The sequence below is a fragment of the Uranotaenia lowii genome, chromosome 1 (assembly GCF_029784155.1).
Source record: "Uranotaenia lowii strain MFRU-FL chromosome 1, ASM2978415v1, whole genome shotgun sequence".
NCBI lineage: Eukaryota > Metazoa > Arthropoda > Insecta > Diptera > Culicidae > Uranotaenia > Uranotaenia lowii.
In genome coordinates, this window is record NC_073691.1 from 31578938 (window position 1) to 31596703 (window position 17766).

General features: G+C 39.0%; 2 protein-coding genes across 2 annotated transcripts; one reads left to right on the top strand and one right to left on the bottom strand.

The window, feature by feature from the left end:
- Window positions 1-7119: 7119 nt before the first annotated feature.
- On the bottom strand, window positions 7120-16354 carry LOC129739091 (transcription factor grauzone-like). Its single transcript, XM_055730487.1, has 4 exons — window positions 16125-16354; window positions 14894-16065; window positions 7701-7874; window positions 7120-7643 (listed from the first exon to the last, which is right to left on the bottom strand). The coding sequence occupies exons 1-4, from the start codon at window positions 16227-16229 to the stop codon at window positions 7232-7234; spliced, it is 1863 nt and encodes a 620-aa protein (XP_055586462.1). The 5' UTR covers window positions 16230-16354; the 3' UTR covers window positions 7120-7231.
- LOC129739092 (transcription factor grauzone-like) lies at window positions 12789-14630 on the top strand. Its single transcript, XM_055730488.1, has 3 exons — window positions 12789-13027; window positions 13081-13922; window positions 13982-14630. The coding sequence occupies exons 1-3, from the start codon at window positions 12899-12901 to the stop codon at window positions 14508-14510; spliced, it is 1500 nt and encodes a 499-aa protein (XP_055586463.1). The 5' UTR covers window positions 12789-12898; the 3' UTR covers window positions 14511-14630.
- Window positions 16355-17766: the final 1412 nt, after the last annotated feature.

Sequence of the window (17766 nt, forward strand, 5' to 3'; positions counted from 1 at the left end):
AAGCCTATCCTAGATCGAGAACTCATAACCATGTCGATTGCCAGTATTTGAGCAACGGAAATGCCTGTGAACATCTCTACCCTTCCAATTTTTTGTTTGTTCATCCGACAAGTTTCTTGTATTGTGAATTTTAAAGTGCTAATTCATAATAGGAAAAAAAATGTAATATGAAAAAAAATACCAATAATATATTTTGAAAATAATAATATTACACCTTTTCTTTAAAAAGAACACAATAAGTGTTCAAAAGGCTTGAAAAAAAGTTAACAATTGGATTAACTGTGAGTCAAATGCATATTTGATCAAGTTACTAACATATATTTTTTAGGTATAGTATGGACTAGTATTTTATTATAAATTATATCGAGAAGAAAAGTCGAAAAAAAATTGAAATTTAAAAAAAGCTTTGCGGGCCAAGCAAAATCTTCTGGAGGGCCGCGCGTTGCTCGGATTGAAGCAAAAATTTATAAAGATCACACTGGATTCTTTTTTCAAGCGAGCTATTAGGTAATATACGGTTTTATTATCAAAAATTATCCGGCTTAGGAGAAGGTTGGTCGATAGCCTCAAATATCATCACTCGTAGTCCAAGTTGTGAAATTCAAAGATGTTTTTTCATGATTGATAAAAAAAAAGTATCTAGTGATTACATTCTATTTGAAAACCTTGTCTTTTTACTATTATAAAAGTTTTATAAAGATGTACAAATCCTAATTTTTTATAACGGAGATTTGCCGTTTTTATAGACCCAAAATGAAAGATTAAAGATAAAAGATCAAAACATAATCAATCAGATGCATAATTTTTATGATTTTCATTGAGTCTTTTTCCTTTTGTGCTAAATTTTCATAAAAATCAAGTCATTCGAACTGGATATTTGTGTATTAATAAATATCCTAATTTTGGGGGAAGATCCAAGCCAAATATTCAGTTTTGCACATACATACTTCATACAAATGTTGGGAATGAAGATAAACTTTACCTGTACTGTACGAGGGTAGGAAAAATGTACCGAATGCCGGAGAAACCGATGGCCTGTTTACCTATTATTGTCGGTAGTTCAGAACAGCTTTTATTCTAGCTGAATGACTACCTAAACGATATAAAAGCCAACCGAAGGCCGTCTTTAAACCATCAGTTCTTCGACAATCTTTGACACAATCACAGGAAGATGGATCGTACAAGAACTCGCCAAAATATTCCGAGCAGGATTCGGGATTCGGAAACAACGGAACTGATCGCAAGATTGAACAACGAAAAAGACGAGGCTCCAATCTGATCCATCGGGTGCTGTAAATATTTGTACATACTGTTTATGACAAAATGTATATACGCACGATGTACATAGAAATTGTACATATGGTTGTAAATTTACTGTACATTTTTGTATAAAACCGTGTGTGATTCGTTCTTAGCATAAGATTACTCATCTACCATATAGTTAAGTGTGTGTGCATTTTTAGCGTAATTTGTGTGTGTATTATCGATATTTCTGCTTTAATAAAAACAATTTTAAAAAAAATTAATAGCCGATTTTAAAAAACCTAATTTTACTTACCAAAATTTTATCACATATCCTACTTTCTCTAATGTTTACGAAATTTTTCATCATGGACCCATATATGTATTTCTTCCTGATTTGAGACATTCAACTGGTCATGGTTTGAAAAAGTCTTCAAAGTCAACAGATACCAGAGGTGTTTTATGGAATATTCTAAAATCGATAGCGTGCAAAGTATGGTTCCCATCGCGTCGTTGCATAGGCATAACGTTGCTCCGATGGTTGCTGTGGACGCAAGAGAGAAAAAAAAGCAAGGTGCAAAAGATGATGCATTTCCGACCGTGGAGCCCCGGAAGCAAAAAAGAGTGCACTCTTATGCTTTTCACCCTCTCAAAAACGATAACGCCGCCGATCGTCTATCGCCCGCCTTACTTTGTAGGTACCTATATCTATGGTGGCACGTGAGAAAATGAACCAGAAACCTAGTTGGGGCAAAACGAGCCGCAGGGGGAGGTTAACATGTGCACACCTCATCTGCATCTCGTGTGCCGACGAAGAGTGATCCTATTAGCGGACGGGAAAAGCCGAATAGGCAAGGTAGTTAGGTACTTGCTTGCTTACGGGCTGAGACGATTGCTTAATCTTACAAGTTTTCCTAATGACGTAAGGTCGTGATTATGGCGTTCGGAGTTGGTTTTGCGAATTTCCACCAAACCAATTGTGGTGCTACCTGATTACTACTGTTTGATAGGAGATCTTCAGGTGATCCAATAAATCGGTTGCGTAAAATGCCTACATATGTTCTCAGCTACTAAGCGAGCTTCTGCCACTACTGGTAATCAATTTGAATTAAACTAAACTGTTCATAAGTCATCTACGATCAATCTTAATTAAATCTCTTATGAATAATGAAACAATCATCTGATAACAAATGAAAGAAAAGCTGATAAGTTCAGTTTGGTGAAGGTCGGTTGTTTGTTTACTTATGTATGAATATGTCATTTCTGTTGATCTACCCAATCTAGTCAATGGCATATAGTGATGAAATTAGTAATTTCTATATCAATCAATAGACAAATTTACCAGATTGCCCGGATGAAAAAGATAATTTTTCCAGTCTTTACTATACTCGTTTTTTTAAAGTATTATCATGAAGAGTAAAAAAAAGCCCTAAAATTTCTGACAATTGTTTCCCAAAACTTGTTAACCGGTTTGAAATCATGACAAATATTTTCACGTCTTTTAACACATAGCCTTTTTGCACAATTTCAACACTTTTGCAAAAAAAAAATCCCGGTAAACTTGATCTTGAAATTTGAGTAGCTTTTTTGGCTCTTTTGAACCATTGTGAAAATTTCAGTTTTTCTAGAATTTGTTCAGAGTTCTTGAAAAAAGTATAGTTTGTAAAGAAATATGTAGACAATAAATAGAAATATAATATCAAATCAGCTTGTTAACTTGAATAAGAATAAATTTTTTGAACAAATCCAAAACCATGTTTAGAAAAAAATGTTTTGTTTTAAACGAAACAATGAATAACTTTTCAATGAATTGATGCCCTTATCTTTTGAACAAAAGATTCGTGAAAATATAAAAATCGTGAATAAGACAGTGCTAAAATAAATTTAAATGTAAATTTTGCAAAATTTGCCATTTTTGCCTTTTGTCATTTTTTTTATTTTTGTCATTTTTGTCTTTTTTGTCATTTTTGTCATTTTTGTCATTTTTGTCATTTTTGTCATTTTTGTCATTTTTGTCATTTTTGTCATTTTTGTCATTTTTGTCATTTTTGTCATTTTTGTCATTTTTGTCATTTTTGTCATTTTTGTCATTTTTGTCATTTTTGTCATTTTTGTCATTTTTGTCATTTTTGTCATTTTTGTCATTTTTGTCATTTTTGTCATTTTTGTCATTTTTTTTTTTCATTTTTATCATATTATTTCTTTTGAAATTTTTTACTATTTATAAGATCCCTTTTCGTTCATATTGGATGAAATGTATTTTTATTTTATTTAAGACCGTGTTCAAGATATAGAATAAATGACAATCTGATAATATTTTCAACATGAAGTGTCTATTAATTTATTTAGAAGAATAACTCGAAACTCAATTAGCCAGTTGCACAGTGGCATAAGCCTTTATGTAGCAAACAGATTTTCCATCAACTCTGGACACATTTCGCCGAGCCACATGTACGAAAACTCGTAAAGTGAAGTGACGCGTATACCTTGTTTTGCATCACCCATGCGTAAACATGGGCTTGAGCAGGCATGTAAATAAATATACAATTTGTGGATGGCAAAACTTCTATCGGTTCATCTTTTCACACTTTCCTTTGAGTAGGTTATAGCTAAGCACTCGAAGGCGGAAATTTTATTTTCCAATGCGCTCCCCCATCGTGTTCAGCCTGCCGGTAAACTAATAAAAGCGATCGTTGATACCTTTACTTTACCTGTAAACATATATGCTTGCTTCAACCTGAGACAGCCAGCAAGACAGATGAATGGAAACCGATCGGAAAAAGGCGCAGTTGCGTCTCATGTCAAAAGTGTGATCTACCATGTGAGCATAAGCTAGGCACATGAGAGTATGTTGTATGTTGGCAAAAGCTTTCCCATCAAGTACCTCTAATTTTCATTCTTTAACTTCTTTCTTTGGTAAAATCAAATTTCTCACAAGAAACTTATAGAAAAAAAAATTGCTGCGTCAAACGAATGAGGAATTTCATAACATTTGCTCGAATACTGGAATATTTAAACAATACGTTACAACACTACGAGTTTTTCTAATATGATTGAAACAGGTTCTTCTGACCTGCTATAACTATGGGAAACTGACCTCCTATAACCCAAATTTAAAAAAAAAATCATGACCTTGAAATCGACAGATGGAATCTTATTGTCATAGTAAGCATCTTCCAACCCTTTTTTTTTGCTAAATCGTATATTTTATTAACCGTTCGATCAAGGACTATGCCGGCAGAATTCGCAACCAATCTGCATAGTGGAATTAATGAATTCGTCGAATACAGCCACCGGCTGTTGGCGATTCTTCTCAAACGCGCAGGATGCTGACGATCATCAAGGCGGTTGACTCAGGTGGTCGTTTGACATTTTGGACCCCCAGTCACTATACGCAGGATCAACCTTTTTTTTTTATTTGCCGACCCGGTCGAGGGAAACTGGTTACTGGGAAGATTGTGAATATTTTTTCCATTTTGCTCACAGCAGTTCACGCAACCTCAATGAGCGGTTGGTAACTTACATTTGAAGAAGATATAACTAGTTAGTGGTGGAATGTGGTTTTGATGCTTCGAGATAATGGCAAATATATTTATTTCTATCAACATTAGGCGGCATGAACTTTAGGGGGTGGCGATGATTCATTGAGAAACGATCGTTGGATTAGAAAGTTGCCTATAACTTGTTGTATCGATTCTTCCTTTCTTATCCTACTTCAATTTAAGAGATTTAATTCATGATTTTTAAAATTTAATGACTAAACTCTAATTTTTGTGATAATATTTTAATTGCATGCCCCTTTTTGCCGAATTTATTGAAATTGTTTTTTTCGAAATCAATGTTTTCCCTTCTTTTCCATTTTTCAATTTAAAAATTCATTCAAACTCGAGATAATAATATAATAGATCATTTATTTCCTACCTAGTTACTTAATGGTCCCGCATCGATTCTCCGGCGCATAGGGCCGTGGTAAAAGACTTCCACTGTTGACGATCCGGAGCCAGCGTCTCCACTTGGTCCCAGTCAAGATTCTCGTCGACGTTTCGGCAAGCAGCGATTCACAAATACTTGCAGTTTTCGCGTCGTCACCCCATATGTGCACCAAGTTTCACACTCGTACAACAATACGGATTTGACGTTTGAATTGAAGATTCGGATTTTCGTTGTAAGCCTAGTCCACACAAGGCAACTTGGACTGCGATTATGGTTGCTGAGATTTGTTTATGTTTACTTTTGAACTAGACGAAAAGATGCATGTCTCAAGTCTCCCGACAAGTATGGGAGACTTTCAGCAACCAAAATGTAAACGTAAACAAGTCTCATCAACCGAAATCGCACTTCAAGTTGCCGAGTGTGGACGAGACTGTAGAGAGATCTGGCGTGACTGCCAGATGTTCCGAAGACTCGCATACGCAAATCGGGAGTTTCTGATCCGGGTTTCTGTGTCATTTCTGGTACCACCATCAGGCGTGATCTGGCTACCAAGATACTGGAAGCACTCCACAATCTCAACTTGTTGCCAAGTTACCACGAAATTGGAAGGATTTACTGTGTTGATTTCCATCGACTTGGTCTTCCCGACATTGATTTTGAGACCTGCTGCCTTGGAGCTTTCGGTGAGGTCGTCGAGTTTGCTCTGCACGTCTTGTTCTCTTTGGGCGAGCAAAACAATATCGTCTGCCAGGTCAAGGTCGTTTAGCTGCTCCATTCCGGCAATCCTCGGTTTGGTCTACAGTCAATCGATCCAGTCAAGATCTCATCCATTACGATGAGAAAAAGTAGCGGTGAAAAAATACACCCTTGTCTCACTCCAGCATTTACCGGGATTGGTTCGGACAAGATACCGTCGTGCAAGACCTTGCACGAAAATGCCTCGTGCTATGCTTCGATTAAATGGACTAGATTCTCTGGAATTCCTCGTCGTCTAAGAGCAGCCCAAATGTTTTTGTGGTTCAGTCGGTCAAATGCTTTTTCGAAATCAACGAACACCAGCAGGAGAGAGTCCTGGAATTCGTTGATTTGTTCCAGTGTTATTCGTAGTGTTGTGATGTGATCCACACATGATCGTCCGGATCGGAATCCAACTGGTTGCCGTCGGAGGGTGGCGTCAATTTTCTCCTGAATCCTGTTCAGGATCACTTTGCAGAGTACTTTGAGGGTTGTACAGATCAACGTTATGCCTCACCAGTTACCACACTCTGTCAGGTCTCCTGTCTTCGGGACCTTAACGAGGATACCCTGCATCTAGTCGCATGTTGCAGAATCCCAGATGTCAGCGAAAAGACAGTGCAACATTGGAGCTGACAAAGCAGGATGGGCTTTGAGCATCTCAGCAGGAATGCAATTGATTCCAGGCGCTTTGTTGGACTTCTTGTCTTTGATTGCCGCTTCTATTTCAGCCAGCGAGAGCGCATCCGAGTTGACGCCATTAATGCGACTTACTGTTGGCGCTTTGAACAGCGGGTTCTGTTCGCCATTGTTATTTGTAACTCAGAAGAGTTGTTCAAAATGCTCAGTCCAACGCTTGAGCTGATCTGTTCGATCTGTCAGCAGCTGACCTGCTCGGTCTTTCAGCGGCATTCTTGCATTAGTCCTTGCACCACTTAGGCGGCGAAATATATCATATAATAATCGGATATCTTCAATGGCGGCGGCTCTTTCTCCCTCTTCGGCTAGGGAGTTTGTCCAGGCTCTCTTGTCTCGTCTACAAGCTCGTTTAACTGCCTTTTCCAGCTCCGCATATCGTAAGCGGGCGGCTGCTTCGGCTGTTTAGATTTGTCATCTGAATTACTACACATTATTCGATATAGATTATTTTATTTCCTGTTATGATGATATATTTACAACATTATAGAAAAAAAAAACTTATTCGTACAAATCTCTGTTCTGAGAATACCACTTTATTTTCAAAAATTAAACAAACGTATGTCCCACGATGACACAGAAACACAAATGTCAAACTAAACAATCAACACTACAGCACTTTCCCCTAAGTATCATTGAACGCATCCATCGCCACATTCAATCCAGGATTTACCCCATCCTCGGTGGCCGGTTTCTTCGACGCTGCAATGCTATCCCGCATCGCTTGCCACTCGATCGGGTGCATCTTCTTCTGGTGCGAGTGCATATTCGCATTGGAGTTGAAAGTTTTCGGACAAAACGAACACGTGTACAGACTATCGCCGGTATGTCGGGACGCAATATGTTCCTTCAGGTTCAGCGCCTTCTTGAACGTTTTGTCGCACCAGTCACACTTGAAGCTCTTGTTGCCGTGCACGTGCTTCCAGTGGGAGCGATAGGCCACCCGGTTCGGACAAACCCGGTCGCACAGTTCGCACTTGATTTCGCCAACCACGTGCAGCCGCACATGTGCCCTCCAATAGTCGCGATTTTTGAACCTGGAAGATTGACGGTTAAATTAAACCAATTTTTGGGATATTTCGAACATTTAGTACCATTTCAAACAATGTTGGCACTGCATCTTGAGCTGGTCCGGATTTTCGTGCTGCATTTTGTGTTTGTTAAATTCGGACTTCAGGTGGAAGGCTTTGGCACAGATGTCGCACACGAAACGCGGCGCCCGGTGCTTGTTCCGAATGTGCATGTACAACACGTGGTGGCTTGTGTAGCTGAAATGGAAAAGATCACAATAATTTGCTATATGCTAAACTGCAATACATGCATATTAGACTGCCCCAAATTTGTATGAGAAATTTCAAGCTTGAGAAATGTTATGCCCTGCTGGCTTAAATTGATCCTAGACCTAGTACAAGGTCTCATGCCAAATTTGAGCCAAATCGGATCACGGGAAGGGGTCGCTCAACGAGCCTAAAGTTTGTATGGGATTTTGGGACATTTTGTTCGGAAGGAACACGAAAATCCAGTTTTTCATCAATAACTTTGGTCCCCTTCGGCCGATTTCTTTTAAAAATGGTTTTAAAAATTATCCCATTTTTGAAGTTTAATAACTTTTGTGTTTTAACTTGAATCGAAATGTAGTCTTCGAATGAAATATTTGTCATAGTTTAGGCTTTAAGAAAAATCGTTTTCAAAAGAAATCGGCCGAAGGAGACCAAAGTTATTTATGAAAAACAGGATTTTCGTGTTCCTCCCGAACAAAATGTTCCAAAATCCCATACAAACTATAGGCTCGTTGAGCGACCCCTTCCCGTGATCCGATCTGGCCCAAATTTGGCATGAGACCTTGTACTAGGCCTAAGATCAATTTAAGCCTGCAGCGCATAACTTTTTCAAATGTCGGGTCATTTGGGGCACTCTAATGCATATCTCTAAAACTGATTTGACTCTTATAATTTTCCCAATAAGTAGAGCAATTGACGAATCTATTTACCAACCATAATTATTTAACCAAACTAGATTTGTAATTAAAAAAATCCTTTAAGGGGGGGGTAGGGTGTAACGGGTAAAAAAAACACCATTTTCACGATTTTTTTCTAGAGCTATCGTTCAAACAAATGTTTTCAAATTTTTTGCATTATATAAAGCATTGTTAAAAGAACATTTAGTAATTTTTTCGTAGAAAAATATTTAAAAATGAGCCGGTGACGGAGCACTTTCGAGGATGCCTTTTAGAAAACAGGATTTGCGGTGGACACTGTATCTCAGCACAGAATCATCTAAAGTAAAAAAATCAGGGTGAAATATTTTTAATAGATGTTTTTCTGGACCCCAACGTTTTTATTTAACTTAAAAAAAATTTTATGAAATTTTTGTGGCTGTTTGAAGTAAAAACTACGATTTTTCACGAAAAAATCCGCCATTTTATATCTGTAAAATCTCCCCAAAGTAAAAAAATCAAAAAAGAAAAACGTTGGGGTCTGGTATTTTCTATGAAGAAAATATGTTCCAAATTTGAAAAGAATCGGATAAGTAGTTTTCAAATGACGATGTCCACGGACTTTAAAAATGTGCTTTCGAGAAAAACGCGTTTGAAGTTTCTGCTCTTGCTTTCTTGCAGTATTAAATAGGAGGAGATAAAGGCCTATAATTTCAACAGTTTTGCTTCAATTGACTTGAAAATTTGACACAACATTCTTGAAATGTTTTACAATAAGAAAATAAAAAAATAAAAAAATCGATTTTTTGAAAGTGTTAGACCCTACCCCCCCCTTAATAAAAATAGATATTTCGGTAAAATTGGCGAAAATTTTGGTTTTTCCGGTCGAGAAATGCTGACAGTTCAGCATTTTTTACAGCTATGTCGGTAATAATAACATATATTAGGTAATTATAGGGGTTTCGATAAAAACTACAGGTGAGTCAGTACTAATCAAAGGTTTGCTTGGCATTACATTATCTGTCACAGTGATAGCTACCAAAAATGACAGATCATTCACAGCCCCATTTGAAAGCTGTTAATTTTCAGCATACAGAGAATTCGGAGAGTTTTTACCGAACTCGGCGGTTTTCGTTTGCTGTGGAGAAAAGACATCTTATGAATGATGTCTCTCTGGCTTGTCGATAATGAAAACATTCAGGTTCCGTCTCGGTTTTCCTATGAGGATGAATAATTCGAAAGACTTAAAAATCCTAGAAAAAAAACCCCTTTTAACATACGCGTGCTTCTCTAATACGTTTAGTATCCCTATACTTACCCAATTATACATAAATAATTATAAGCGTGAATCATCTCGAGAGAGAACTCGAACGAGAACGAAAAGAATAAACGATCATTGAAGATCAGTCTAAGTCTAGCCATCAGTTAAGGTAGAGCCGAACGAACTTTGGTGTTTGATTTATTTTATCATTTTGAAATCCCCAACAGTATTGATATATTATCTATGATTATTAATTACAATTTCATAAGTCGTTTACTTATCAGTAAAGTGCATATACAATAATACGGACATCTTTTTTGACGTAGAATTACGTCTTACGGCAACACTATAGGGGGGTAAATTGAAATCCGCGAACGGATCTCGCGTCACGAAAAACGCCTCTTTCAGAGACATCTTTCTTAAAAGACATACCAAGCCTGCTTAACGTTGATTGGCTATTCGAAAATGAAAAAAAACTAGGACGCCCCGCCCCTTGATGATGTTTGTTTTTTCCAGCCAACGAAAGTTATAAAAGAAGCAGTCGACCGACGGTTCGTTTCATTCGTTAAGAGAAACTCCAACTTGACACAAGTGCAGCAGCTGAGATGGTCAACAGCGCTGGAAAAAATTGTGACAGCTGAGATGATAACACACACACACACACACACACACACACACACACACACACACACACACACACACACACACACACACGCGCGCGTGCACACACACACGCGCGTGCACACCTCCCACCAGCCGCCGCCCCATTTTTCGCTCACGATCCACCCATCGCACACCACCCTCCCATCGCAAGCCATCAACCCATCGCACACTACCACCCACCCAATCTCACTACGCATCGCACACTACCATCCACCCAACCTCACCACCCATCGCACACCTCCACACACCCATCGCACACCTCCACACACCCATCGCACACCTCCACACACCCATCTCACCCCACTCAGCCGTCACATGCCACCCACCCACCGCACACCACCACCAACTATCGCACACCATTACCTACCCATCGCACACCACCACCTACCCATCGCACACCACCACCTACCCATCCATACCGCCCACTCAACGCACACGACTATCAAAAATTCAAAAAGATCAAGAACAACTCTTTGAAAGATTATGGCCCTGAAAAGGGCCGTTAATGATTTTTGATGGAATGAAATCATGGTTAATCTAACGCTTTCTCCGGAACCCTAGGTAAATTCAACATTTTAAGTTAGTGATTGCAATGTGATCTGAAGGGAAATGAAAACATAATACTGATTCCAACGAGACGCATGAGGCTGAACAGTTCGAGAGCTTTTGCACTGATTCAAGCGTTTAGATCAAAGCAGTCATTGAAAGCTATTCTTGCAAGCGTTTGATACAAAGCTCGTGTGTTGATAACATTATTTGCATAACTGCCGGGCGCAATCATTTCGACGACATCGGCTTTGTTTCTGCTTATACTTATATTTAATTCGCCTTTTGTTATGCAGTTGAACAAGCTGCATACTATCTATATGGGTCGTTTTAGACCATTAATAGGTTTTAAAACGACAATTTAGGGAAGACTGACTTTTCTTGAAGATTATTTCCTTTAAAAAATTAGACATACTTTATTCTAGAATGCTTATTTAAAACGAAAAACACATTTACACAAGACAGGCTGTCGTAATTCTACGTGAACTTATCGGTCGTTTCTTATATACAACCTCTGTAACTTTTTATGTTGGATTTGATTTCGTGCGTGCATGTTCGTATCGCGAGTGCTAAGCAATCAGTTTTGTCTAATCACTATTTCAATATGTGGACGGTCTAAAATTCATCATAGGGTAGCTAAACACATTCGCCCGGAAACGCGAAGAACATTGCGTATTTATTCGTTAATCATCACCAAGACAAACCCAGAATTGCTGAGCTTTCATATAGCTATTCGGTGTTAAGATTCAATAAACGTGTTTTTAAGATGCCAAAACACAAAATTACTGAGCTTTATAGCTATATCGATGTTTGATTTTATAAAAGTAACTGACCTTTTTGGTAAATAGTATTTACTAAATACATTTAAAGTATTTCGCTAAAAAAAACTGTGTTAAGGAAATTTAATCTCTTACAGAGTATAAAAAATGTAACTTATACCACCTTATACTCTACAGAGCACAAAACTCTATAGAGCATAAAAAATTTCAAAATATCTCTCCGAAGTATAAAAGATTGTTAAAGAAACGAAACGAGCAAATACCGATAAAGCAGTTCCGAGTCGTTCTAAAAACAGCATTGGCGAGTAGAAACAAGAAAAAGACAAAAGAATGTAATTTTCATCAATTGTTTATGAAGAATCAATTAACAAAGGATCAGAAAGAACCGTTTTTGTGCCATTTTTTTTTAGTTTTATTGGCTTTGTTCTGCACTAATATTCAATTAAATATGCACATAATCGTTCTCGCTTTGTAGCAGATGATTCAAAATATATTTAATGAGTCTTTTTGAGATTTTTTTTAGGAAAACGCAACATTTTAGTACAATTTTTCTTTTGCCGCATATAAAAACCTCAGATGTTTGCCCAAAAGACCTCTTGTATGGGTGTGTGTGGCAAAAGCCCTATAAGGTATTGGTATCTATCAACAATGTTTCAAACGTGGGAAATGTCTTTTAAATCAAAAGCTTATTAAATGTTTTGTAAATTTCTTTTTTTTTTTTTCAATGAACTTGGAAAGTTTGAAAATTTTTATATTTTAGGTCAAACATTAGTTAAATTTTTAAACAATATTTTTAACAATAAAATTTACACAAAAATTTTTTTTTCATAACATCTTCGGAATGTGAAAGACCCTATTAACACAAATTTGTTTCCAATGAAACGAATGAAACACATTGACTAATTACCAGAAATAAAAACCATCGTAACACCCCTCGAGCTTCCATTTTTGTCGTTCCCTTTTGCTGTTTACTTCATTCGAAATCGTTTTTGCTCGTTATTTTCCTTCGTAGTCATTTTTTTTTCAACAAAATTGGTCCAATCAGTTCATCTGTGTACTTCATGTTTTAACTGAAACAATGTACCCTGTGCAAATCGATGCCTAGCGATGGCCCTCGATCAGGTCCAGTGCTTCACCTGCCTCCAGGGGCCATCGAATCTTGCGGATCTTATTCCGATCGAGCGAGAAAAATGCGAAAACATCGTTGACGCGCTCGAGAAACACTTCTGGTTTAAGGTAAAAACTCTTAAAAAATCTTGGTAATTTTTTGTAATGGTTTTTTTCTTCAGGAAAATGATTTTGAGGACCAACAGCTGTGCAGACTTTGCTGGGTTCAAATCGATAAGTTCCACCAGTTTTATTTAGCGATTGAAGATTTGCACAGGGTACGTAAAAGTGCGGACCATGACTACTCACCCGATTTAGTTTCACCGGAAACGGACGTAGAATATTTGGAAGATTACCTGGACGAAGGAATTGTCCAAAATGGTACTTATGAAAATGTTTTCACCGAAACTGATGAAGATTTGAAGATAAAGATAGACATAGACAAGACGAATCTCAAAGAAGAATCGAAAGAAATCAAACAGGAATCTGACGAAAGGAGTAAGTTATCTCAAAAGGAATCTACAAAAAAAATTATACCTGTAACCGTAACAAGAGAACGGAAACATCGGGTTGTTGTAAATAAGAAACCAAACAAAAAACTTCAAGCATTCCTCCTACAGGACCAGTACATTCGAAAGCATGTGCAATATATTTGCAACCAATGTGGTGACAATGCGGAAACGTTTGTGAATTTTGTCAAGCACGCTCGACTGGAACATGGAGTAGCTTCTCCATATTTGATGTGCTGTGGGAATAAGTTCTACAACAAATCACGGCTCTATCAGCACGTGCAGGCGTTCAACGATCCGGACACTTTCCGGTGTGAGCAGTGTAAGAAAAATTTCTCGGACAACGAAGGAATCAAACGGCACATGCGAGAGTTTCATGCTACGGAAGATGAGCGCGCTTTCAAATGTGATCGTTGTCCGAAAAGTTTTGTTACCGAGTACAAGCTGTCGGTGCATTTAAAGGATCACGAAGATCAGGAGCATAACGCATTGGATTGCAAATACTGTGGCACGAGGTGGGGTTTCTAATTGTAACGAGGGTTTGAAATGTATATTTGATGCCTTTTACTTTTAGTTACAAATCACGATTAACGCTGAACAACCATATTAAATTCAAACACACCCAACCCATCGAGTTTGTTTGCGAAATTTGCGCCAAGGGATTCCACGGTTTTACCGCATTTATGGAACATAAGCTACTGCACAAAGATCCCAGCGAGCTGAAGATGCAGTGCGAAATTTGCCACAAATGGTTGAAAACCCGGGCCATCTGGAAGCGACACGTTGCGCGCCACGAGGATGTGGAATGTACCTGTGAAATATGTGGCCACGTGTCCCCCAACAAGCAGGCCATGAAGGCACACAAAATACGGCAGCATAGTAAAGGGGAGCGCATTTTTCAGTGCCGACACTGTCCGAAAGTGTTTCGGCAAGCAGCAAATCTGAAGGATCACGAAGCATCGGTTCACAGTGGAGACGTCCTGAATCGATGCCTGTTTTGTGATAAGCGTTTCAATTCACGGGCCAATATGCACGCGCACCAGAAGAAGATGCACCCGATCGAATGGTCCGAGCATCATCGGAAGCGGTTTTATTCCAAGTAAGTTGCCGCGGTAAGTGTGAGACTAATTTTATTTTATTTTGAAGAGATTAACGTCCTAGCTGTCTCGAATGTTTTTTTATGTAGGATAAAAGCAGATATTTTATTTTGAAATGTGTAAATGGTAAAATATTTGTTTAAAATTTCAATCAGATGACAGCCAAGTCTTTTTATCAGGCAACGATCGCGGTTAAGTGGCTTTTGCTCAGCTTTGTAACCAGAATGGTTCGATACGATCTAGTCGTGTTAGATGAAAAAAGCTTTTCTTCCCCATCCAAAACCAATCTTTCGTTTTCGTAAATCTAGGTGCACAAAAGCATTCCGAAAGAGGTCATTCACCTGACGCAAAACGAATTTGCTGATAAGAATTTAACAAAATAAACTCACCGTTTACCGCACTCATCGCACTTGATTCGATCCGCATCGGCATCCTCGTGGTCCTTCAGATGTTTCTGCAGCATCAGCTCTCGGGTAAACGTTTTAGGACAGCGATCACAGCGGAACTTCACTTCCGCCTCGCTGGTGTGCATCTTCTTTTTGTGTTCGTTCTTGAGATACTCATTTCCGAAGCACCGGAAGCACAGCTCACATCTGAACGCAATCGGATTGTTGATCGATTGCACGTGCTGCAACAACCGCTGCCGGCAATTGTATCTGTGGCCACAGCACACGATCACTGGTTTGCGCTTGTGTTGGATCCTTTCATGAGAATACAGGTCCCGGTATGCTTCGAAACTTTGCCCGCATGGTATACATCCAAACGGAATATGTTCTCGCATCATGACGTCCTCCTTTTGTCTTTCTTCTCGCCGTTTATCGGCCTCTTCCTTTTTCTTAAGAGCTTCTTCCGAGCGCTTCTCAGGCGGAGCCTTTTTGATCCGATTTGAATTATTGTACCGTCGAGTGGATCGAATGTTATGCTTCAGCTTCAGGTGTCGCTTCAAGGCCTCACTGTTGACGCATTTGTACTGACACTTGGGACATTGGAACGCGTCCGAGTTGAAAACATGCCGCACATGCTCATACAACAGTTCCCGCCGGTTGTATTTGGTCCCGCAACAGATCACGTGCTTCTGCTTCTGCCCATGAACGATTTCCATGTGATTAAGGTAGTCCTGGAAGGAGACATCCGATTGGTCACACAACCCGCAACTCAGTACGATGTGCTTCCTTATAAAGTCGTCGGCATCGCGTCCAAGTTTAGTTTTGGAATTGCTCACGAGCTCGTCCTCGTAATCTGAAGTTTCGGATTCCGATTCCGAGTCCTGTTCTTCGTTTAGGAAATCATCCTGAACCGATTTGGGCTCTCCACCGTTTTCAGAATCGCTTTCCAGCTCCTCTTTGATTTCTGATTTCACCAGTTCTTCATCCTTTGTGGTTTCGATCATGTTGACCTCTGCCATACTTTCCAGTTTGACCGGAAGTTCATTTTTGTCCGCGTCTTTGGAATCAGGCCTTATGGCTTGATACAGCTGTTCGACCGATTCGTAGAAACGGTGGAAGGCGTAAACACTCTCCCAGCATTTCGGGCATATCAAGGCCGAAACTAGCTCAGTTTCCTAAAAACAATATTTATAAATCCAAATCAAGAAAATATAAAAGCTTTCAAGAAACCTACCGTGAACCACAGATACTTCCGGATGATTTGCTGCACGGTTCCAGCACCCAATACACCGTTCACATTTTCGACCGCCTGGAAGCACGTTAGGCATTGCGGCGTCATGGTTTTCCACCGAAAAACCCCTGCTAGCCGGAAAGACGCGACGGAACTTTTTGAATAAAATTGCAATGTTTTGATTCTGAACGACCGGGGTTTCGAAACGCTTCCGCAGGTACAGCGATTTCACTTCCGACGAAAAAAAAAACACATCAACCCACCCCTCGTTAGCTCAAATAACAAATTTTGTTCTTGGGATGTCAGTCACAACAAAACCTCAAAAAGTGAGCCTCTTTTTATTTCTGGAGTGGCAGGTCGGCGTGATTCAGTCGCTTCCAATCTAGTGGTGAAAAGCAGTTGATTTTAATCGGTAAAAATGGACCAATCCGGGACGGAAAAATGCCTGACGTGTTTCGGAACGGCGACCGAGCAGTTCCATCAGTTGGGAACCGATCAAGGACGCCTCGTGGCCGACGTAGTTATGGTCCACTTTTGGTTTTCGGTGAGTTGCAATTTGGCTTTTTTCAATCTTGTACACGCAGAGAAAAGTTGATTTCATTTTGAAAAATTTAATGCGAAAAGTTAGTCCAATTTGCTGCTTTAATAACTTAAATTTGTTTTTATGAATATTTAAATTTGTGGCTTTGAAAATTTCAAATTTGTGGCTTTGAAAATTTAGATTTGTGGCTTTAAAAATTAAATTTGTGGCTTTGAAAATTTAAGTTTGTGGCTTTGAAAATTCAAATTTGTGGCTTTGAAAATTTTAATTTGTAGAGTCGGATTGGGATGGAAATAATTTCGCACGCGGTTAAAAGTTTTTTCACACAAAAGGCCTCTTTCTTCACTCACACACACAGACATTCATATTTGACGGAAACGCAATCATACGAAACGCACAAACTGACAGCTCGCCCCGCCGGGCTGCCAGTAAACCAATCTCTCACACGGAAAACACACTACAACTCGGCCATTCCTGACTGATGATCGTCTCGATCACATAAAGGTTAGAAAAGACGATTACCCGCGTCCGGCTCGGGGTTAGTAAACACATAAACACAAACACATAACTAACTACGTCTGGCAAGTGTTGCTTTCTACGTGAGTGCATTTTCTTCAAAAGGGGTCCTCCAATCGGCCCATTTCTTAATTCGAGCGGACTCAATGATACCATCATAAGGAAGTTGGGAAATTTGACAATTCTCTATGTCTCGGATCACGTATCTGTCGTTTGGCAACACCTTATGAACACGATAAGGCCCTCTGTACTTCGGAATAAATTTCTTATTAGTGCCAATAGTAGTGTCAACATTACGTATCACAACATAATCACCTTCAGAAAAGATTTGCGGACCTTTATGGTTTTTGCCATATGAGGCAGAATTTCTAGACTGAGAAATTTCAATACGACTAGAAGCAGCTTCACGTAATGCAGGCAAATCCCGAACTTCTTTCAAGTCAGACCTATCTTCCAAATATTCAGACAAACTATCAACATCGCGTCCTCTTTGACCAACACCATGTTGATAAACCGCTGAAACACGGCAGGAGCATTCCGCAATCCAAAGGGCATCTTAACATACTCATATTGTCCACCGGGTGTCAC

Excerpts from the sequence above, each read along its gene's own strand:
- LOC129739092 (XM_055730488.1), top strand. The coding sequence starts at position 12,899 with ATGGCCCTCGATCAGGTCCAGTGCTTCACCTGCCTCCAGGGGCCATCG. Across the intron at positions 13,028-13,080 it reads AGAAACACTTCTGGTTTAAG|GAAAATGATTTTGAGGACCA; the intron begins GTAAAAACTCTT and ends TTTTTTCTTCAG. Across the intron at positions 13,923-13,981 it reads TGCAAATACTGTGGCACGAG|TTACAAATCACGATTAACGC; the intron begins GTGGGGTTTCTA and ends TTTTACTTTTAG.
- LOC129739091 (XM_055730487.1), bottom strand. The coding sequence starts at position 16,229 with ATGACGCCGCAATGCCTAACGTGCTTCCAGGCGGTCGAAAATGTGAAC. Across the intron at positions 7,875-14,893 it reads TGCGATGAGTGCGGTAAACG|CTACACAAGCCACCACGTGT; the intron begins GTGAGTTTATTT and ends TTTCCATTTCAG. Across the intron at positions 7,644-7,700 it reads TGCCAACATTGTTTGAAATG|GTTCAAAAATCGCGACTATT; the intron begins GTACTAAATGTT and ends TCAATCTTCCAG.